At 38.1% G+C, this 24,405-nt stretch overlaps 2 protein-coding genes across 3 annotated transcripts in view; one reads left to right on the forward strand and one right to left on the reverse strand.

Moving 5' to 3' along the window:
- Positions 1 to 2,940: 2,940 nt before the first annotated feature.
- On the reverse strand, positions 2,941 to 11,360 carry sco1 (synthesis of cytochrome C oxidase 1). Of its 2 annotated transcripts, none has more exons than XM_055184309.2 (8): positions 11,119 to 11,360; positions 10,816 to 10,932; positions 8,489 to 8,579; positions 8,157 to 8,354; positions 4,189 to 4,281; positions 3,976 to 4,091; positions 3,491 to 3,639; positions 2,941 to 3,191 (listed from the first exon to the last, which is right to left on the reverse strand). In XM_055184309.2, exons 1-7 carry the CDS (start codon positions 11,278 to 11,280, stop codon positions 3,505 to 3,507), a joined length of 912 nt encoding a protein of 303 aa, XP_055040284.2. In that variant the 5' UTR covers positions 11,281 to 11,360; the 3' UTR covers positions 2,941 to 3,191; positions 3,491 to 3,504. The 2 variants fall into 2 exon arrangements, with proteins under 2 accessions (XP_055040284.2, XP_055040274.2); XM_055184299.2 differs by having other exon boundaries at positions 3,481 to 3,639.
- A 1,487-nt stretch (positions 11,361 to 12,847) lies between these two features.
- tbl3 (transducin beta like 3) overlaps positions 12,848 to 24,405 on the forward strand; it is a 39,541-nt gene continuing 27,983 nt past the window's right edge. The window contains exons 1-13 of the mRNA XM_055184287.2: positions 12,848 to 13,016; positions 13,141 to 13,192; positions 13,284 to 13,379; positions 13,461 to 13,508; positions 13,590 to 13,731; positions 13,828 to 13,912; positions 16,000 to 16,170; positions 16,315 to 16,390; positions 18,475 to 18,571; positions 18,733 to 18,944; positions 19,038 to 19,179; positions 19,820 to 19,878; positions 23,682 to 23,788. Of these exons, the coding sequence (XP_055040262.2) occupies positions 12,985 to 13,016; positions 13,141 to 13,192; positions 13,284 to 13,379; positions 13,461 to 13,508; positions 13,590 to 13,731; positions 13,828 to 13,912; positions 16,000 to 16,170; positions 16,315 to 16,390; positions 18,475 to 18,571; positions 18,733 to 18,944; positions 19,038 to 19,179; positions 19,820 to 19,878; positions 23,682 to 23,788 (1,319 nt within the window). The 5' untranslated portion in view covers positions 12,848 to 12,984. The remainder of the gene's footprint in view (positions 13,017 to 13,140; positions 13,193 to 13,283; positions 13,380 to 13,460; positions 13,509 to 13,589; positions 13,732 to 13,827; positions 13,913 to 15,999; positions 16,171 to 16,314; positions 16,391 to 18,474; positions 18,572 to 18,732; positions 18,945 to 19,037; positions 19,180 to 19,819; positions 19,879 to 23,681; positions 23,789 to 24,405) is intronic.

Here is a 24,405-nt window from a genome sequence, read left to right on the forward strand (position 1 = left end):
TGAAGAAAGTTTAAGGTTTATCACGGAATTCAGATTTCCCGAACCACTTTTTCGAAAGTTACTGCATTGGACATTTTGGCTCATTAACAGACAGTAAATCAGATGTTAGAAATAGACAGCTTTAAAATTCAACCCGTGTTTACATCTAGTAATGCGTGCAGTTAGGAATAAGTATCTTATGTGGGGTGAATATGTTCATTCGTGCTTTTTTGATACATGGTTACACGTAGTTCATTTTCTTTCGTGGACTTTGGACCACCTAAAGTACAGCCTTGGCCACCCGATTAAAAAACGCATGTTTCCGCCACCGCGCACGGTCTCCCATCCAGGTGCTAACCAGGCCAGACCCTGCTTAGCTTCCGAGATCGAACGACTGCAGGGCTGCTCGTGGTGGTACGGACGCGGACGAAGGCGCCGGCGAACTCCCGCCTTTTAAAGAATGCACGTTAGCTGAGCCAAGGCATGTACTGACCATCGGTCCACCGCTTGCCGCGTGGGCCGATGGTAATGTTAAAAGTGATTAAATGTAATTATACTGTTGCATCAGTAAAACTTTATACCTTCGCGTCTCTCACCGGACAAAGGAATCTAATGCAAGCTGCCAGACCGACAGGTAAACAAGCGTGTTGATTGCATGACGAGGGCATGTGACACCGGCCAATCGGAATCAAGTTATTACAAACAGCTGGGCTGCCTTCTACTGAGATTGACAGGTGGATGACGTCATAGAACTGCTAGAACGATTCGAATGCGGTCCTCTCGCCCTATAGCTACAGCCGTTGCACTGCATGTAAAGTAGAGGAAAACACTGCGGAGCGAGCGCTGTTCAAAGACAGACATTTACTGAAACCTACTGACAACGTCTCTGAACATAATAACGGAGAAATGGAGAATAAATAAAAAGCCGTGCACTCGTGGTGTAAAGCTCCACATGTTTGGAAACCAAGATCATTTTTCCTCGACCGCTCAGACTACTTCAAAGCAGCTAGCGTGTGCTAAAGCCCTTGTAATTGGAAATAAAAAAGTGCCGCTTTTATTCATCTAGCTTGTTGACGTTTTAGATTTCATAGAAAACAACAACTATGCTGTGAAAATGATATACCCCAATGTATAAGGCCTTACTAAAACCTCGCTCGTTTCAAAGCTATAGGTCAGTGGTATTAGCCCAACAGGACTGTCAGTTGCCAGCGGATTAAAAAAAATTAAAATAAAATAAATGATTCACATAAATGAATCAATAAATCATTTGATATTATTTACAAATTAAGACTGGTTATATTATATTTATTCACAGAACGTTTTCTTTTGTTAGTTTCACATTCTAAGAAACAAATGTTAAGTGAATATTAACGTGCATTGCTAATGCTGCATGATTTCAGCTTAAACTGGACGTGCGAATATAGTAACTTTCTTCTCTGGACTGAAATGCGTCTTAAGATTGGTCTGCCTTTTCCTGATTGCGCTGGTTTAACAACAAAACCCAACGCCGTGTTTTTATTCTTGAAGTGAACTTTATAGACCGTCCTGTCCCGTGCACAGCTAGAGCTTAAACAAGTTCGTGTTCGCGTCTTTTTTGGCTTAACTGAAAATGCTCACACGTCAAAATAGCTGTCTTTGTATACAACTGGTCACTGCATGTCTTAAACGAATAAACATTTTATTGCATTCGGTCTTCTAATACGCCCAACCCGCGGAAGTCTCTGTCATTAAAGTCAATTAAACAAGAAAAGAAGAAGAAGAGAGAGAGAAAACCATTCGCTGCTCCCGACTGAGTAACTCCTTTAACTTTGTAGAGAAATATTAATCCTAAATGTTTATTTTCTGCCAAAAATCCTTTGCGCTAAGCTCTGCTATTTGAAGAAAGTTTAAGGTTTATCACGGAATTCAGATTTCCCGAACCACTTTTTCGAAAGTTACTGCATTGGACATTTTGGCTCATTAACAGACAGTAAATCAGATGTTAGAAATAGACAGCTTTAAAATTCAACCCGTGTTTACATCTAGTAATGCGTGCAGTTAGGAATAAGTATCTTATGTGGGGTGAATATGTTCATTCGTGCTTTTTTGATACATGGTTACACGTAGTTCATTTTCTTTCGTGGACTTTGGACCACCTAAAGTACAGCCTTGGCCACCCGATTAAAAAACGCATGTTTCCGCCACCGCGCACGGTCTCCCATCCAGGTGCTAACCAGGCCAGACCCTGCTTAGCTTCCGAGATCGAACGACTGCAGGGCTGCTCGTGGTGGTACGGACGCGGACGAAGGCGCCGGCGAACTCCCGCCTTTTAAAGAATGCACGTTAGCTGAGCCAAGGCATGTACTGACCATCGGTCCACCGCTTGCCGCGTGGGCCGATGGTAATGTTAAAAGTGATTAAATGTAATTATACTGTTGCATCAGTAAAACTTTATACCTTCGCGTCTCTCACCGGACAAAGGAATCTAATGCAAGCTGCCAGACCGACAGGTAAACAAGCGTGTTGATTGCATGACGAGGGCATGTGACACCGGCCAATCGGAATCAAGTTATTACAAACAGCTGGGCTGCCTTCTACTGAGATTGACAGGTGGATGACGTCATAGAACTGCTAGAACGATTCGAATGCGGTCCTCTCGCCCTATATGTAAGCACTTAATCCGGTTTTTTGTGATAGCGTAGATATAGCCTATTATTCATGACCGTTTAAAATAAGGTAATAATAATAGACCATTTCATTCAAAGGAGAAATCCTAAATGGACACGTAAAAACGTTTCAGGATTTTGCCACAGACCTTCTATGTAGGCTAGATATCAGAGAACAATTTAACATATTATTTGAATGCATTATTTGGCACCTTTAATGAATTATTACAGCAGAAAAAAATTTGACTTTTATCAAACCATAAAAAAGTCCTTTAAAAAATAACACACTGTATAATACAGTCAATGACCAAACTGATTAAAAAAACACTGGACTTTATTTAAGTTGAATCCTTTGAATATGACAGATGTTTACAGAAATTAATAATAAATGTCATGCAATCAGTACACTGTTTTGAACAGTAGTAAAATCTGTGATTTTATGAAATGTGAGGTTGCACTTTCTGGTGTTATTGTCTTTACAGCAGTCCTTCTGTTGCTAGACTTGTTCTGTCCAGATGAGGATGAGGAGGTGGAGAAGACACATGGTGCTGTGCAACAGATCCTAAACTGAAGAAGAGGATCACTTACAGTAAACAAAAATCTGAAGTAGGATCAGATTCACTAGGTATAAAAGGAGTACATTTAGTGACTGTCAACTGACCAATCAATTCATAAATCAGCAAAGTACAATGTAATGCAATGGATACATTTTATGACACAACAAATAGGAATATAAATTAATATTTGTTCATTGGATAGTGAAATCTTTGACTTTTGAATCAGAGCTGCACTTAAAACAAACAGAAAGCACTGTGTATGGAGATTTTAACTGGGTGGTGAAGCAGTGCCCTTTAACCTCTTCACACCTAACAGCGCCACATCACTTTCCCTGTTTATACTTCCTCATGTGAGATGCAATGGAGGCAGAGATCTCCGAAGATCTCTTGTTCTGTCCAAAATAATCCAGAAATTGGCCATCAGGTCCCACCAGGTACATTATGATGGTGTGATCGACCTAGATTTGTAAAGAAAACCAAAATTATGACATGTCATTTCTGCATTATATTAACAAACTCCGAATGGGTTCTATCTAGTGTGTATCTAATGTTTCTTTTTTATAAGTCAAACAAAGGGGTGGTTTTCTGGACAGGGCTTAAACCTAGTCTCAGATTAAAATTGCACATTTGAGTGAATCTATCAGTGCCACTGTTTTGTCTCAAGATGCACACTAGTAATGTTTTATAAGAAGGTATGTTTGTAAAAACTACTTAAAAGTATATAATTCATATAACTAAGGCCAAGTCCTGGATTAATCTATACCCTGTCCGGGAAACCACCCCTAAATGCTCACTATGTAGTCGTTGTCTTCATCTTTAGGGCCCTGGCTGTAGTACACTCTGTAGGCTCTGGACACTTGATCAATTTGAGCAGTCGTGCCTGTTAATCCAATCAGCTTGGGAGAAAATTCTGCATTTGAGGTATGATAGATTAGAAAACATCTTTATGAAGAAATCACGTGGTATGTTTAAAGAAAAAATAATACATCATGATTTTACTTGCTCACCTTTGACATATGCTGACATTGCCTCTGGTGTGTCTCTATCAGGATCAATTGTTATGAGGATTGGTGTTAAATTCGGAAGAGTCTTAATTCTGTCTGTGACAGGAAACAGTAACAAAACAATAATAATTTCATGTACACATTTAATACAGCTTATATACAGCCGAAGGGGTTATCATATCATCCTCCTATAAAATAAGATCTGAGGCTTTAGAAATTAGGGATAGTGTGCTTTTTACTCCTTGTTTCAAATTATTAGCTGTTTTAAAACAATCGGGCGATGTCAGATAGTGGGAATAAATGTTTTTATTTGCAGATACTGATCAAAGGCCGATTTATTTGTGCATCCTTAAGGGACATTCACATTATAACAATAACCATAAAAATATTTTTATATTAAATAGAAGTTCACACAACAACTATAAAGATAAAGATAAAATTAACAATATCATTGGAATAACTCGCTGAGCGTTTTTGTTTTCTAACTGATGAACAATAAACCAATGACAGCCAATCAAATTTACTTGACTCCAAAGTAAACGCTAATTGAAATGACAGGCACTGTGGAGAAGCTTGGGTCCATTACATAAAATCACCTCAGGTCAGGTGTCCAGCGCTTTTGCAGTTAAAGTGAAATTGACTTTATATCTTTTTTATTCTATACTAACCATACCCAAATTTATTAGATTACACAAACTATATTCACTGTTTAGAGACATGCAAAACAATGTGTTTTGAGAACATCTGCTGGTTATAGTCGCTGTAATTGCAACAAGAAAAGCATATTTATACATTTAAAGGAACACGCCCAGATTTTGGGAATCTAGCTTATCACTCCGCCCAAGTAGCAGTGCTTCGCCTTCTGAGAATATAGTTCCCAGTATGTATACTGTTAAAAGATAGCTGTTTCTCATATGACCTTGTTATTTGTACACGGTGTGACTATACAAATCACAACACATAAATAAGAAAATGTTCGTGTTATTTTGTCACTTATTGGGAGCAGTATGCTAGTTGAAGCCATTCACTTCCAGTCTTTGTGCTAAGCTAAGCTAGCGGGGGCTGCGGCAGACAGAGTTACAGCACACACGGAGATGAGAAAGGTATGTATGGACTTATCTAACTCTGGGGATACAGTGAATAAGCTAAATTCCCAAAATCTGGGCGTGTTCCTTAAAGGGAAACTTCACCCATTTGCATTAAGCTTTGTACTGTTAGAAGCCCAGTCATGTTTTGAATGGTCGTGCATCATTCCCTCACTTTCCCCTGAGAGGGGAGAAATACTGATTTCAGTGAGGCACTTCCTTCTTTCAATGATGTAAAAATCGTCATTTTGCGTCATTGAAAGAAGGAAATCCTGTATCTCTATTGAGTGTGAAAGACTACAGACACTCATTCCTCATTTTTCCAAGGTGGGGGCTATGGGTGGGACCCACTAACGCTTCAGACCAATTACAGATCAGTGGGTGGGACTTACGAAAATATACGAACACAGACGGAAAAAAAAACGATCATTAAGCTAAGCTAAGCTAAACAGAAGTTGTGGAGCGAGTCAGACTTCATGTTACAATAACAGTGGAAGTTAATCAATATGATATAGAAGATGGTGATTTCGCAAGCATGATGCTCTAATCCGCTGTTCATTGCACCTTTATGAGCCACAATACAAGCAAAGAGCTGAGACAGATGGAGGAACAGAAGCCCGAGGAGTAGGCCGGAGCCTGGGCTTCGGCTGGGTAGAGGAGCCGGGGGAAGACACCGCAACCATCGGCCTATGCTGCGTAGAGAAGCTTGCCTGTTCTCTCGCTGTGTGCCCTCTTTATAACATTTCTGCATCAGATAAGGATATGGACGTTCGTTTGGTAAAGGTTTTCAGGCAAGAAAGCAACTTTGCGCGCGTTTTGACATGTTTATTTCACAGACGCGTTTCGCCTTCCGAGCAAACGCGCTGCGGATTATATGAGCTTGGACGGACTCGCGCTGTTTGCTTTCGGTTTAACATTTCTGGATCAGATAAGGATATGAACGTTTGTTTTGTGAATGTTTCTGGTCGCGTGCTTATTTCAAAGACGTGTTTCGGCTTACGAGCTGAGGCAGCACGTCTGTGGAGATATTATGCAGGGGACGCGTTTGTGTGGAGGATGCAGTGATAAACGGACGTCTGACTAAAGTGAGTGTTTCAATTTTCTTTGTTATACTAACGTGGCATTTATATACACAATAGCATATCTGAGCGGGGCTTTATATGTCTATATTGTGAGAGCAGTGAGGCCAATAGAACACAGATGTAATTACAGTAAACACGAGACAAAAAGAAAATTGGTAAAACTAAATAAACATTTAAAATGCATACCCTTTTTCAGTACTTGAAAAGACATTTGTACTGCAGATCTGAAACCGCACGTTACTGTTTGAATAAGACTTTGCTACACACCAGGCCAGAGTGTTATTGTGTGTACCACTATGTAACATCACGTTTAAAAGTAAGTCATGATTGGTGTCTGTCAGACACAGTGGTGGTGGCTATTTTCTTTGTTTTACTAACGTGGCATTTATGTACACAATATCATATCTGAGCCGTGTTCCGATTAATGGGAGTGGCTTGCAGAGCTGTGCATTGTGGTGCATAGTGGGAGTTGTAGTTTTTCATACAAATGTGCTCTAAAGTCACATTTTGTCTTTTCTCGGTCAAATAGGCACAAAATTCTACATTTATGTTACATTTTGACTACAAATATGACTCACTTTCCATAAAGATTAATGTTCCTATCGGTGAAATGGCCCTTTAAATGACACGTGAACAATTACAAACGTTTTTATTAAAGGAAATAAGATACATTAGTTAGTACCATTGAAGGTAAATGATTTGCGCGAGTACTGCGCTTTGCGTGCGAATTGGCTAGAGCTGCATAACAACTAATTGCCAAATAGTTTGCAGAATTAAAGTTTTTGTTTACATTATATATGTGCATGTATTGTGTATAATAATTATGTATATATAAAATATTTTATATATAAATATTTAAGAAATTTACATGCACTGTAAAAAATACTTTGCTGCCTTAAATTTTTGGTTGAATCAGATCGGAAGTCATTTCAACTTGCTATTATTTATCTTGACTAGAGATGAGTTGTTATAACTACAGGTGAGTTGTTATAACTAATAAAATTAAGTTGACTTTTCTCAACAATAACATATAAGTTGTGACACTCATCTTTGTTGACATGACTTGTAAATCTGAGTTGATTTAACAAAACATTTTAAGGCAGCAAAGTATTTTTTACAGTGTGTGTGTATATATATTTTTATATTTGCATATAATGTATATTATATATAAATATGAATACTTAATATACACTTTTTTAAATTATTCTGATTAGTTGCGATTAGTTGTCAGTTGCAAGCTTAGAATTAGCATAAAGTTATCATTATCGTCCCGTGGTGCATGTGGACTTTATTATTGTTATTGTTATAGTTAATGTTGTTATAGATGTTTTAGCAGTAACAACATAAACACGGCTTTCGTGGAACAAGCATAACTTCCGGTAAACACTGCAAAGTATCAATAACAACAAAGTCCTTTTAGAGTAGCTTATTTCTAATAACAAGCAAAATAGACAACAAGTAGATTACCTTAGTTTAAATCATAGCTAAAGTGTATCAAAAACTACACTGAGCAAACTATATAATGTATGCAACCTTAACTACAGATCGGCTGCCAAACCTCCCTCCACATAGCAGTGATCCATGATTATCATCTCCCCTCATCTTTAAAAAAACCAAAACATTTGTTATTTTCGACGAGGTATTTGTTCCAGAGTTTAGCACCTGGCCAGACCATTAAACAAACAGAAACCAGAAGTTAAGTTCAGTCCAGACGTGTAACCGTGACAACGCACGTGCGTCCGATAAAAGCGTCTGTAGTTATCGTTATAATGTGAACAGCCCTTTACTCTAAATGATACGTTACCTATCTCATCTACGACTTCGATCATTTTCTCCAGCTCATCAGGACAAATATCTGGACAGTGTGTAAAACCGAAATAGATCAGCACCCACTGGCCGAGGAAATCTTCGCTCTTTGTGGGTTTATTGTTGTGGTCTACCAGATTGAATGGACCACCAAGTGCTGGTTTTCCCATTGATTTGATTCTTTCTCTCTCAATCACTAAAACACCAAGAAACACATTATTTACAACATTCAAGCAAACATTTACCCACACAGTAACTATGATGTAAACAAGTTTTGATTTTCAGCAAAATAATAAGTATGTTGTTTTATTAGAAATAAATTCTTCTTACTTTCCTCTTTTTCTCTCTTGAAGTATTTCATGGCAAGAAGTAGACCTCCTCCCAATGCAAATGTAATAGCAAGAGATTTCCAAGTAACAGGCTAAGGAAATGTTAAAACATCACAAGTATGACTCAAAGTCATTTATTCATCAGTGTTTATCAGGAAATCACAAATAATTGCACCTCTTATATTAGGTAGGAATATATTGGGAAAAAAGATATATTATCTTGCCCTTGAAAAGTTATCGTTTTGTCCATTTTATGCCTGAAGATCAGAGGCCAGTAGCATAAACATAAGTTAAGACTGTGGGCTCTTACACCCAGTGCAATGCGCGACGCAAGTGTCTTTTGCTAGTTTCCACCCTGCGCAATAATAATTTTCACGTTTAGCGCCGCGTTGTATAAATAGCAAATGCATTTGCGCCCCCTTTTGCGCCCATGGGCGTACTGGTCTGAAAACGATGTGTGTTCAGGCGCATTGTTGGCGCATTGCTATTTTGAGGCAACTAAAATAGACTACGCCATTGACCAACAAAAACCTGCTCTAAAGTCTACAGTCAATGGCGCAATATGGTTTTTTTTGTTATTTAAAGAGCGCAATAGTAATATGCGCCTATAAACAGGATGACAACGCAGGTTTGCTTAACACACACATGAATGCGCAGCAGCACAAAAACGTTTTTAAATATGGACGATTAAAGGATTGAATGTAAAAGATTATTATTGAGTCTCTTGGACATAAATGAGGACTAATTATAAGACGTTAGAAAGCGCAAAGAGCTGCTTCACCTGTAACCTGGTAAGTAAATAAATGCTTTGCTTTAAACAAATGCATCAATTTTTAAATGTTTTTTAAATGCTACCTCACGGATTTATTGTATATGATGACTCTGTACGAAAGCGTACAAATGACACGCAGTGTGATTATCGTGCAACAGATACGCCAAATTCTGATTTTGCGTGCATGTGGTGCGCCGGTCCTTCCCATTCACTTATATGGCGAATCGTTTCGTGACGTTTTATTTATTGTTTTCTCATTTGTTTTCTGTTTTTTTTTTACCATTTCCGCTTGGGTTTAGGGTTATTACAACTTTTTATTATATAAAAATGACATCCTAACCCAAACCCCAACTCTAACCCCAACTCCAAGCGACCATGGCTTAAATATAGATAAAAACATAGAGAAACCTGTATATTAAATAACCTGCTTAAACAAATGTGAAATCTGGCCCTAAGCCCAAGCGAAAATGGTTTAAAAAACTGAAAACAAATGAGAAAACAATAAATAAAACGTCACGAAACGATTCGCCATATAAGTGAATGGGAAGGACTGGCGTATCATATGCACGCAAAATCGGAGTTTGGCGTGTCTATTGCACGATAGTCACGCTGCGTGTCATTTGTACGCATCTTGGTGAGAACGGGTAGCAACACCTGTGGATATGGTGAGATGAGAAAAATTTTTAAGTAATGCTTAAAAAATCTCGTGACGCTGTCCAAGTGCTGAACCTTGCAGAGAGCCGTTTGTAAATTCTTTATCTCCTGTTTGTTACAAATAAAGTATTTTTACAGTACAAACCTTTTCTTACATACTTGTAAATTATTTTTGATGATATTGGATAGCCATACATTTAAAGCAATTAAAAGCCTGCTTTTTTACTTCCATGACTAAAAGAAAACGATTTTAAAGGGGATGAGAGTGAGACTCTCATTGGTTTATTGCACGTTACACCTAAAATACTCCCATTAATCATTTAAAAAATAGGACCAACCCTTTTCGACCATGCGCTCGGCGCACAAACCATTTTTCCCGACGTTAAATTAGCAAAGATTCGGACACGCCCATTTAGACCTTTCGCTATGTGCTTAGTTTAGACCATGCGCTTAGATTGTTAAAATAGGGCCCTGTGTCTTAAAGCCACCCAAAAATGAAAATTCTGTCATAATTTACTCCCTCTCATGTTGTCACACACCTGTATACATTTCCTTGTTCTGACGAACACCAAGAAAGACACCCCGAGGAATGTTCACAACCAATTTGTTTGTGAGCCCCTTTCACTTCCATAGTAGGATAAAGAATATATGTGAAAGTGAATGGGGCTCATGAACAGCCTGGCCACAAACATTCCTCAAAATATCTCCCCCCGTGTCCATCAGAACAAAGAAACTTGGTCTGTAAGAACATGAGAGGGTGCAAACGATGACAGAACCTTCATTTTTGTGTGAACTATCCCTTTAAGAACAAGTCTGACAAACTACAGTAGCATTAGTTAGGGCTAGGCCACATCATTGCAACATTTTAGATACAGTTTTGCAGCCATATAAAAGGATCTTACGCCAGATTTCCTGTTGCTGGATTTGTTCTGTCCAGATGAGGGTGGTGGAGGTAAAGTGGACAGTGTCCTTATGTTCATCATATGGGATACACATGGTGCTGTCCAACACGTCCTAAACTGAAGAAGAGGACCACAAATTATGAAACTGTAGACCGGATAAGATTAACTATGCATTGAAGTTTTTATAAAAGGAGTAGATTGAATGACTATGCCATTGATATTTCTTGTATTAAATTAATAAAATTGTGCAATGGTTACAACTTTATGTTTACAACAAATAATTCATATAAAACAGTGACGTACCGGTCTGTTGGTGCGTGCCGGCACCACGCATGTGTAAGCTGCTCTTGTGTTAAAGTAATGTGAGTTATAACATTTACTGACACACAGTGATCTAAACATCTGACACCTTAAACTCTGTACACTTAAACCCGCTGTCAAACCCATAGTCCTGACATATAACATCACGCTTCCTCAAGACGGAAGTAAGTGTCGGGTTATCGCAATGTGAATGTGTACCTTATGTATAGCACACAGTTTACTGACCCTGGATCAGCTGTGACGTTTTAACGCGGCGTACTGAGCGGAGATTGGGACGTAATAATCATACACAAACTGACCTGGGATCTGCTTACGGGTATGAACCATAGACAGTAAAAGAAATGGACACAGCGACCCCGTTGGATTCAACGGAGACAAGTGAAGCCAATTAGAAGCTCACACTTCCGGGGGGTCGAGCGTACTGCGCAGACTCAAACTGAGCTTGGTCACGTGAGCAACCTGTCTGACAATTGTAAGTCTTCTAATAGCTGTGCCAAGAGAAATCTGAATCACCCACCGAATCTTGCAGAAATGACGAGCGTGAACAGGAGTACATTTTGTATTAAGTATATTTAGTATTCTGATTAATTACTTTGTCATTTTGCATAGTATTTATTTATTTTAAAGTTTAACGCCAGTATGCCATATTCTACATGCGCTTCTCCTCCTGTCCATACGGTAATTTCTCAACTGTGCGGCAGAGAGTCGCGTGGTTATGACGCAATCGTTAGCATAGTTTTACTAAAACTGCTTTTACTGGGCCATAACGTAAGATACAAGGTAATGGAGCCTTTTATACATTTTCGTGTTTCTTTAGAAATAATTGATGCACAAATTGAGTCTTTAAACGCCTCAGATGTAAAGTTATTCACTGTCAAAGTGACGCCAAAATGAATGGGATTCAATGGAATGCTAAGAGCAGGTGGGGGTCCGCTAGCTAATGGCGGTGCCTAGGGCGGCTTCAAGAAAATATGAAACCCTGCCCCCCTGGTATGAACGAAAGACAGAAGTGACGTAACGCATTACTCCTTCTACGTATAGTTGCACAGGTGAGAAGAGAGCGTTAGCGACATCTAGCGCTTTAACTTTAAACCTAAAGTAACCAGTACTGCAAAAAATGACTTTCTCACTTAGTAGCGTATTTTTGTCTTGTTTTCAGTACAAATACAATTTATTAAGTAAAGATGTATTTTCTTGATGAGCAAAATGACCTAAGAAGAGTCTAATATAAAACCAAAAATATAATTTAAGTGCATTTGTGCTTAAAACAAGCAAATAAATCTGCCAATGGGCTAAGAAAAAAATCTTGAAATAAATTGACTTTATTTCTTAAACACCTAATTCAAGAAAAAGAAAAAAAATTGTTTTAAGCACAAATTCACTTAATTTGTATATTTTTGTATTTTTGGTCTAAAATCTAGACTTATTTTCTTATGTCAATTTGCTTATCAAGAAAGTGCATCTTGATGTAAGAATCTTTAGATATTTGTACTAAAAACAAGACAGAAATACTAAGAAAGTCATTTTTTGCAATGCAAGCGATTCTGCGCTAAATATAAAGTAATAGAATGTAAACGTATTAATAAACAGTGTACAGTTGACCACGAGTGTATATATATAACATTTTTATATGCTTTTTCTAAATAAAACATAATGTTTTGTGTGTGGTTTGTGAAACGTCCACTAGAGGTCACCATGTGCTTGAATTTTACTTTTGACGTCATATTCAGGCGACATATCATGAACACATGTACCATGCGTGTATAACACAGGGGTAAATAAGTGATACACATGTATTTAATAATAACTATTTCATTTACGAGAAGTTGAAAAACATTGTGGATTGTAATGGCTGGAAACACGCTGCAGTTTAAATCAAAGTAAGTGTTGTTTTGTTACATTTATACGCTTCAAATGGGAAATATGCTTTCAAAATGTGGACACATCGCATGCCTACACCTCGTTATTTGACATCAAGTTTACACATCTCATTTGTTTCTTCAGTTATGCTGTCTCCAGCAAAATCGAGCCGTTTTACAAGGGAGGAAAAGTGCAGGTAAATGAACTTTTAAACGATTGGGGGATCAATTAATTACGATGCAGTTGTTTTGCCGAGATGTTTTACATGTTTTTTTATCTGCATCCAGATCAGTCACGATGAACAGTACATCTTCTGCACGTGTGGATCACGAGTCAACATTTTGCAAATCCATACAGGGAAAGTAATCCATAGCATCGAGCAGGTCAGTAGGATATCTTGTACAACAGTTTTAATATAACTACACTTACCAGGTCTGCATTTCACACTGTTTTTATCTGAGCAGGATGATCAGGAGGACATCACATCATTCTCTGTCAGTCCTGATAATGAGGTAAGAGATCACGAACACTGATCTTTATGTCCGTTAAGCTGATGTTGATGTCTGATACAGTTGCATTGCTTTTCTCTACAGATGCTTGTCACTGCCAGCAGGGCTTTGCTACTAAAACAATGGGATTGGAAGCAGGAGACTTGCACTCGATCATGGAGGGCCATTCATAATGTGCCTGTGGCCAGCATGACCTTTGACTGCACCTCCACCCTGCTGGCTACAGGTCTGTCACGGAGTTCATCTATAGTTTCAAACTTCGTAATTGTTTTTATTGTTGTATAATATATCACAGATTCATTGGTGCTTTATGTATTTGCAGGTGGTTGTGATGGCACTATAAAGCTCTGGGATGTTGTGAAGCAGTACTGTACCCACAATCTGAAAGGATCTTCTGGAGTTGTGCAGTATGTACTGAACTGAGAAATGTTTGGATGTAATGCTGCGTTTACACCCACTGCGTTTCAGGCGTCAATATCGCGTCTACTGCGCCCGATAGTTTGCCACTTGAACAGTTTGAATGCATAATATAAGCGAGATCGTTTTGTTGTTGTGTTTTTCATCAAGAAAAATAATAAACCCATCATTCAAGCAGCGCTTAATGGAGAAGAAGCTGGTTGCCCCGCTTGGGACTGGCGGGTTCTGTGAGAATTACCTGCGCACATTGACTCAAGCACTTATAATTAAACCAGCTGTTGCACTCGCATTGCACGCAAATTCATACGCTATTAAACGCAGCGTAAGCCCTGCGTTTAAACAGTTGCGTAATTCAAAAGTGAAAGTAAAATGTGCACGACTGCATGCGCATTTATAAGCCCCTCCCACTCGGTGATACCGGGATCACCGAGTTTGTGGCGCGCTGATTAACCGGTGAGAAAATTCTGTCACTGCGGCAACCCTATTGCTCAATGTCCTCACTGACACTCTTCCAAGCGAGGTCCTTTTTATTCCTGTCTCTATAGAAATAAGAACTTGTGTCCTATAGCTCCGGTGGACTGTTTACGGACAATATCAAGCGTTCCTTCATGTTGAATGAGTGACTTTGGGCAGGGATGCCACCACAGCAGCAAGCAGGCTCCTGATTGGTTAACGCGGCACGAAATTCCGCCAAAGTTCACATTTTTAACTCGGGCGTCAGACGCAAATTTGCATCAAACGAAAAATACACAAGAACTACACGCGCAAATGAGGCGGAATCCGTCTTCCGCGCCAAACGCCTCATCCGTGCCAAACGCCTTTTCCGAGCCGCGAGACCTCCAGACGCGCGTCAACGCGTCTTCACATTGACTTAAAGGCGGAGTCCACAATGTTTGAAAAACGCTTTGGAAAAGGAGACTACCAAAACACACTTATAGCCAATCAGCAGTAAGGAGCGTGTCTACTAACCGACATCCTTGCCGGGTTGCGTATGTGTGGGGCGGGTCTATCAACAGAAGGTCCAGACTCTATTGGGGTAGGGGCGTGTTTGTTTAGGTGATTTCAAATATCAACATTGGCTTTCAAACATCATGGACTCCGCCTTTAACATTGAAATCACTCGCGCTTAAAACGCATGTACAGAAAACTCTTTTCATAAAACATTTCATAAATGAAAGAACTAATGTAAAGTATCTAGAGAATACTTAATGTTTGCCCATATTTATATTTACCAACATACAGTGTACAGGGCCGGTTCTTGTTAGCTTGGTTGGGCTGGCAGCTATCCTGGGTGGACAATAATATATGTATATATTAGGGATGTGCATCGATGCGCGTTCCCATTATAAAGACCTGTCTAAAATCGATTCTGAATCGTAAGGCTCCGATTCAGTGTTTCATGCACAGCTTGTGCGTGTACTACGGCTCCGTGTTCAGTAGGAAGTCCTTATCAATCTAAAATCACTTCGAGTTTGACTCGTTTATAATGTGCATTTAAAAAAGCAACACTCGTCAAACACAATCATTCAAATTATTTTTTGTTATCATGAAAATACCTGAAACAATCTGAAGAACAGCGATATAAATATGCCTGTAGATATTTCCTGGAATAGTGTTTGTAATGCTACTTCTTCTGTGGCACAAATGGCTTTTGAATGAGGCGGCATTTTACCTTATTTCATTCAGATTCATTCATTGAGAAAACGCGCATTTGCCTGATTAGTTGTCACAACCCTAGTATATATACAGTATGCATGCAAAATTATGAGATTAATGTAATTGCACTTAGAATAAAATCAATTTAGAACAGAATTCATTAAAAAACATTGGTTAATGTATAAATTGTAGTAAAATAAAATATGAACGATGTCTTTGACCAAATTCTGATTGGGTGGGCAAGACAGACATTTGGGTGCGCTTAGCCCACCCCTGCCCATGTCTTGAACCGGCCCTGATACTGTATATTTTTATGGTCATAAAAAGTTTCCTACATTTTTTTTCAACAAACTAAGTATGAAAGCATATAAACAATCTGATAGCAGTTTTAATATTGTAATACCTCTTTTGTTTTGTAAAGTCTGGTTGAGTTTCATCCAGACATCAGCAGGCTGCAGCTCTTCTCCTCTTCAGTGGATTGTAAGATTCGTATCTGGGATCTGCGAACCAGCAAGTGTTTGTGTGTTCTCGAGAGCCACTTCAGTGCTGTCACATCTCTGGCCTTCTCTCCTGATGGCCAGACTATGGTCAGGTAAATAAGAAAAGCATTACTCATGTCTGGAAAGTACTAGACATATTATGTGTTTGTATAGTTATTTTCCATAATTCAGATTTAGACAGGTTTTTTTTCTGTAGACATCAAATTTTAATTAAGATTTCATGCTTCCATTTTTAGTTCTGGACGAGACAAAATTTGCACAGTGTGGGACTTGAAGGAGAAGAAAGTAAAGAGGACTGTGCCTGTTTATGAGGTCAGATTGACAGTTGTTAACCATAAACATTTGTCGTGATAAATATTTTCTTTATAAATCATAAACTGTCATGTTTGTTAAATACTTGTAAAGGAAGCGATTTTTTCTATGGGGCTGTTTATACCTGGTATTAAGATGCGTTTTGGTCGATCAGATCAAAAGTGGACGAGAGAGACGCATTCACATAGGGCTGCATAATGATTAATTGCAACTAATTGTTTGCAGAATAAAAGTTTTTGTTTACATCATATATGTGTGTACTGTTTATAATAATTATGTATATAAAAATACACACATTTTTGTATAATTTTAACAAAAAAGTTGTATATATTAAAGATACAATTTGTAGAATTCGCCTCTAGAGGGCGCACGATCAAAACAATAACACTGACATAGATCAGAAACAGCGTGGAATTATGGGATTTGTTGTCTTTAACACAACCGCGGATGGCCATCAGTCAGACGGGAACGAGAAATCATGTTGACGGATGAGGTAATCATGTTTTATAAATGTTGCATTTATTATTATTTTATTTCATTATGTAAGGTTTCATGTAATGTTCAAAACGTAATTGTTAGTCATAGATGTTACAGTATTAGTCCAATTTGATGGTGTGTTAACACAGCACAGAATTAAGCGTTCAGATCAACAAACTTACCATAAACAAGCGAGTATAGCCCGACAGACGCATTCTTCCGCATTTGACCACACACTGCTGTCATGTGGATTTTACGTCAGTAAAGGAGGTAACAAAGGGTAACGTGGATATTAACGTCATTGACTGGCGACTGCACTGCCCGGTGTCACTGTTTAGAATGACAATTTTCTCATAATTTATAGGGCTGTAGCGATTAAGCGTGCAAATGCGCGTTTTCTCAATGAATGAATTTGAATGAATTACGGTGAAATGCCACCACATCCAGAAGCCAGAGGGCGCTCTCGTGCAGAAACTCCAATTGTGTTACAGAAAAAGTAGCATTACAAACACTATTCCAGGAAATGTCTAGAAGAATATTTATATTGCCGTTCTTCAGATTGTTTCAGGTATTTTCGTGATAATAAAGAATATTTTTAATGATTTTATTTAACGAGTGTTGCTTTTTTAAATGCACGTTATAAACAACTCCGACTCATAATGATTTTAGATTGATAAGGACTTCTTACTGACCAAAACGCCATAGTACACACACAAGCTGTGCGTGAAACACAGAATCGCAGCCTTGCGATTCAGAATCGATTTTAGACAGGTCTTGCGATTTATCGGTACAGCCCTAATAATTTACAAGTAGTTGAAAACATTAGAGGTATTGTTAGTAATCAGCTGGACAAAATATAAAAAATTAACTGGACTAGTGGTTTTTGGATATTTTATTGCAAATATCTTGGACCTTTTAAGTATTCATATTTATAAATAATATAAATTATATATAAATATTAAAATGTATATACACATACGTAAATATTTCTTAAATATATATATATGCATGTTTGTGTTTTTATAATATTATACACAGTACACACACACACACACATATGATTTAAACAAAGATTTTTATTCTGCAAACAATTCATTGCGATTAATTGTTATGCAGCACTACATTCACTTTTACACCTGGTATTTTAATCTGTCTCTTTTGTCCACTTTCAACCGTTTCTGCAGTTTTTTTAAATTCTACATATGTTTGAGCTTCTTCGGAGCAATTGATAAAATAAGCTTGCACAAATTTCAAATGCTCACAAAATGTAGAATGAAAATGAAAAGAGGCAGAGAGTAGCCGCTTTAGTTTTTATCAATGAAAGCCTAAAGATTGCGCTGTACATTGTGTTCAGGCTAGAATTCATGTCCAGTGTAAAAACGAAGAGTGGGCAGTCTTTTGTGGCTGTTCAAACACATTTTGCCTCTAAATGTGATGGAAAGTGGACCACTCAAAACGTTTTATCCCCATTTACACTTGTACTTAGTGTTGTCTACTCGTGATCGAATCGACCAGAATGCATCTTAATACAAAGTCTGAACAGCCTCTACAAGTGGAATGGAAATGCTATATTTTTGGATTCTTTGATCTCATTTGTCTGTGTTTAGGCGGTAGAAGGTGTTGTTATTCTCTCTGAGAAGAGCAATTACTCTGAGATGGGTGTGAAGAGCAAAGACGTACACTTTGTCACAGCTGGCAGTAAAGGTAAACACTAGTTTAAACCAGAACATAGTTTAAAATGATCCTATTTGTGATTTTCACGTACTTTGATAGTGGTCCGATTACTGACCCTTGTGGAACACCATTGAGTATTGGTTTTGGAAGATGATGTTCAGGTGTTTGATTACTCTGATGGTTCTCATCAGGTGTTATTAGGGTGTGGGAGTCCAGCACAGCACGCTGTGTCTTCACTCAGACCATTGCAGATGCTCCTGCTCTTAACACAGAAGAGGGCGATTTGGACCCACGCAGCCTGGTCCTCTGCCTACCCATGCCCCAGTCCGACAGACTCGCCACAGTCACGGCAGAGCACAATATCCTTATCTATCAGCTACCATCTCTCACAGTACAGCAGCAGGTCAGTTTTTCTAGAATAACTTATGTTTAACATGAACATATATCTAAATCTATAAACATTAACTGTAGTATTCTTTTTTTTTCTCTTATGAAGTTCGTTGGCTACAATGATGATATCTTGGATGTGAAGTTTCTGGGAAAGGACGACACCCACATTGTTGTGGCCACTAACAGTTCTCAGCTGAAAGTCTTTGAATTGGCCACCAATAGCTGCCAGATATTGTACGGACACACAGGTCAGTTACACCCACTAGAGGGCAGCAGCATGCTACAAAACATGAGCATGTGCTGCTTCACCTTTAATTGCATTATGCATCTTAAAGGCAGATAGTTTGTGCATTCACTCAGTTAATTTGTAAGTAAATAGTTCCAAAAATATTTGTCCGTTCAGTCAAATAAAAGAAGATATCGAAGTTGCTTATTATGTTGCTTCTAGCCAGTTTGTCACTATTCAGTATATTTTCTGAAATGCAAGGTCAGGGGATATAGTATTGTATACGGTCTATGTATGTGCTATGTAGCTTGTAGGCATATAAACTGGGTATGCATGGCTACAAATACATACTTTCCACAGTATCTTTTCATACATGCATTTTTCCATGATGAGTGCAACTTCAGGTTTCTAAGCAGAAACTGGAAAATACGTTTTTTTTTCCAGTCATGTTGACCTTTATTGTTAATAGGCAATACATACCAGGTTTGCAACATTAACAAAGCATTACTTGTTCTTAAGTTGTGAACTCTTTGTTTTTAGAAACTTTAATTCAAAAGAAAATGTCACACTTAACAAAGTCATCCGTCTTCATCGTTGAGGTTGTCATCAATCAGTTGTCAACTTCTTTCTTCTAACTGTCATGTGTTATGGTCTGTTTACAGATACCATCTTGTCAATAGACGTTATCCGCAAGGGTTTCATGTTTGCAAGCTGTGCAAAGGTGAATTTTGTACTTTTTCTTAGAAAGCTGGGGACAGATTCACAAAAACATTCTTAAGATAAAAATAAGATCATTCTTAAGATAAATTATTAGAAGTTCGTAAGAATGTAATTCTCAAATATTTCTGAAGAAGATCTCAAATCTTTACTTAAGAATATCCCAAATTTTTGGCTAAAGAATAAAATGCTTGTCACCAAGAGAAAGATGCATTCACTGCTTGTGAGGTAACAATACACTTATCCGTCCATTAGTCTTTTTAGCATCTTACAGACCTGCCAACCTTTACGCATTTTGCGTAACAGATACGCATTTGTACACCAAACTACGCTGCTACGATTTGTCACTTCAAAATACGCGAAAGCCATTGATGGCTTTGAGTTCAACTGTCTGTGCATTTGCGCACTAGGCAACTCGTCTATGGGGGTAACCGCATTGGGCAGAAACATGTTGGGAAAAGAATAAGTAGACCAATCACAGCACTCCTTTTAAACTCTTCAAAGCGGAGAGCAGGGAGCCGTCAAAACGAATAATTGTTTTTCATCTCGGTCCATCTTCATACTGTGACTTGTTTTACAAGGGAGGAGGGTTTTAAACACCGTTTGTAAAGGTAAATGGTATGGGAATTGTGAATTGCATCCATTTAATAAGCCTGCCAACCAGGGGCGTCTAGACCCCTTTTTACTGTTGCACGTGCCCCAGTGTAAGGGCCAATCTCATTTCTCTGTCTTACCCCTTCCCCTTTGTCTTCGTCTTCCCCTTGCCCCTCGAAGCCGAGTAAAGGGGTAAGGCAGATCGTTCGTTTAAAAAATGAGACGCCACTCGATTACCGTTTGCGTCACCTTCCCTTGCCGCTAACTGGCTGCTACGTACACAGACAAGTGCTGACAAACAAAGAAGATGTCGTCATCTCAGGTTGTGGTATCGATTACCTGAGCGGAGCTCAACAAATAGCTCATAACTAAGCTGCTAGCTAGCGCCTTAACTAGCGATTCAAAACAAAAACATTACAATTAAAACCGTTTGAACATTTTATTAAAAGTATCATAAAACATAAGTGTCATAATCTCAATTAAACTGCAGAAAATAACGTTACTTTCATTTGTGCGACTCCTTGACAGTTCGACATTCATCAATAAAACGTCTTGATGCCGGCTTTCCTGAGATATTCCTACGTTAACGATTACCCCTCTCTTTCAAGTGTGCTCCTTATCACACTTCGTTTCAAGGGCTATGTATCCCTACGCCGTATCCCTACGCCGTGGCCCTAGCCCTCGATCAAACGGAGAATTGAGACACCACTTCGCCTCACATGAACGCGCAAAACCGAGGTGAAGGGGTAAGACAGAGAAATGAGACGCACCCTAAATCTGTTAAACCCAGTGTCCTATGTTGTGCCTCAAGTTTAAGTTTTACGCCCAGTTTAAGTTTTTACTTTATTTGCCAGTATATTAATTTACATTGCTAATCGCGGCAAAAAACTGAGCTATATGAAAAGTAATTCACCATTGTAAACGCGTTGCAGTCCCACATTAATGTAAAAGACAAACTGGCGCGAGCACGCAGGAATTTATGTCCGCGAGTGGAGCGTCTGTGTTTACTTTTTGTAGCACTCAGCCGCCGCTCACTCAGAAGAGCATGTGACGGCACGCAAGAAAACATGACAAAACAAAAGTAAGTTTCTAAATAACATCAATTTTATTCTTACTCGATTTTTACTGGCTCCTGAGGATGTACATCAGATTTTTTTGTGCAGAGCAAGGAAAAAGAAGCAGAAAGCATACCTTTTGCGTGTTTGCAAACAGAGATGATGTTTTTAGTGGGCGAAGCCCAACTGGTGGCAGAAAGTGACGGCTCTGCAATAGCGGTGTAAAGCGTTTTAACGTTAAACTGTGATTTTTATCCGGTGTTCTGTTGAAGTCTGTTTCCCCTATATTTCTAACATTTTCAGCAAGTTATGTTTATTTTTTTAGATAAATTAAAGATTTAAATTGCTTGGCTACTGATATGTGTGCATGTATGTAATGTATATGTATTGTTCTTTATTGGTAAATCAATTATTTTTACAGTATGAATCGCTGAAGTACTTATAAGAGCAATACTATCATGTATTCTATATAATCTTATTTATTAAATATTTCATTATTTTCCTGTTTTCAATCTCTTCCTTATATTTATAGCCTACGTGTTTGATCTAAAACTATAATGTTTACATTAAAAATTAAATTAATTTGTATAGGCCTGTTTATATATTATTAACACTTTACATCATGTGTGTGCACTATTTATGTATTTATTAAGTATGTAAACATCATAATTTTATAACAAACAGGAAGAAGACATAGGCTAAGATATAATGTAAAAAGAAGTAATAGAAAATGAATTATTATGAAATGTTTAATAAATGGTGATATTATTGATATTATGAACTCATTCAAATCTTTAATTCTTCTAAATAAATTATAAACGTAACGTGATGAAAACGCTATAAGAGACACATAGAGGGATCAGACTTCGACAGAACACCGGATATTTTTTTATTCTAATTATTAAAAGATTTCCAAATGATCTCATCACTCCAGTCTGTCCGATTAAGGGCTTATTGTAACCATAAACACCTACGTTTATCTTCAAATGGTGTCTTCGATGACGGTATACTATAAAAATTAAGGTAATCTTTTTTGGTATTCCTATTTTGACACTCAACAGCACAGCAAGACATTTTCTAGTGAGTTATATTGTTCCCACTACTTTAGGACACTACATAAACAGTTGGCATCACTGCTAAAAAAACAACAACAGTATACCAGCATATGTTGTGTTTTGGTGACCACCAGCTAAACCAGCACCATACCAGCATGGGAATTATGCTGTTTTATGCAGTTTTTTCAGCAGGTTTAAACGCTATGCAGATAATATACACAAATGATCATGCACATATGCATTTTCCTTTTCATTAAAAGAGTTCTGCATAGCCTACTTGTATGTTGAAAAACTAGATATGTTGGTGAGTGGGAACTATGTGCTTAGTAATAAGTTGTGATAAGTGATCATGTGAACTCAATCACTACTGATCAGCAAATGTGCCTGACCTCGCGCCGCGCCGCTGCAGTAAGTTGCTACTCAAAAAATGTTTCCAAGGTTGGCAGGTCTGATCTTGTGATCATTAACATGATAAATACTACGAACAAGTCATGTGTAAAGACTAGATGATGTTATCTGCTGTTGTAACAGAGGTCAGCTAGTGTATGAGGGTGGTGCAGTGAGTAAACATCATTCCCTAATCTCCCATTCGGTCCGTCATGCGGGTCGAGCGCTCTGGGCCTGTGCGTGCTTTACTCTCGGTGCACGTCTCCGTCTCCCCCGCACCCGCATGTTAAAGAAGGACGTGGAGGGTGAAGTGTGCCCAGATTTTGACTCGCATAAGGCTTGACTCCCGTTCAGTCATAATTTTCACATCCTCATGTTGGTCTAAATCTGTATGAATTTAATTTGTTTCTGATGTTTCATCATTGAAAAATGATGGTAAGCACACAGCTGATTATAACCATTGACAGATATGATGGAATTCAATGGGTCATGCCAACTGTGTGCTTACAAACAGGTATGAAACAACAGAATTTTTATTTTTGGCTCTCCCTTTAAGAAAAAAATGCAAGTTAAGAAGAATTTGATTTTTTAAGAATGTTTTGTGATTCCGTCCCTGGATCTTTGGCTTATGAGTAAAGCTACGTGACATTCAAAATATGGCCTGAAAGCACAGTTTCACTCATGTCAAAAAAATGTTGGTGTAACTTTGTCCACAGGATAAAAACATCCGGCTTTGGAGGATGGAGCCTGAAAGCGGCCGTGTGTATTGTGTGGCTCAGGGCAGTGGACACTCCAATGCTGTTGGCTCTGTTGCCTGCTCCAGGTCAGATATCAGCGTCCATGATGACAGAACTGAATACAACCTTGTTTCTTGTTGATAACTGAAGTGTTTTATTGCAGAAAAGTGCAGTTTGCTCACAGCTCTATCATGAATCATCTCTGATACTGTAGTATTATATTACACAAGGCCCTTCTGTCCCTTCAGCTCCTTCCTGGAAAATATTTTTTCCTGATTCCACAAATCTTTCCCGGATCAGTCATTTATGAACAAAGAGTGTCTGTTTTCAGGGCTATGTACGATTAATTGAAGCTTTTCTCTGAAGTGATGACAACACACAAATGCGGAAGTCCTACACGGAAAGCAGGATTGAGCAAAACTAATGTTTACACTTATATTTATAGTATAATGTAATCAAATTATATTTTTACACACTAGTTTAACCTTCAATAGTGTATTTTGAGCATTTTTATAAAGAAATTGACATGTAAAGAAGTAATTTATAAAACTTTTTACAAAATTTATTTTTGAAACTCAGCCTACATAACTAGGTAGGAATTAAGTATTGATTATTTTATAATCACTTAAGTATGTAATGCTAATCATAATCAACAATATAGCACTTTATCTCAGCACATTGCTGAAATACGAAAATATTTTTC

This window comes from Misgurnus anguillicaudatus, chromosome 19 (assembly GCF_027580225.2).
Source record: "Misgurnus anguillicaudatus chromosome 19, ASM2758022v2, whole genome shotgun sequence".
Lineage (NCBI taxonomy): Eukaryota > Metazoa > Chordata > Actinopteri > Cypriniformes > Cobitidae > Misgurnus > Misgurnus anguillicaudatus.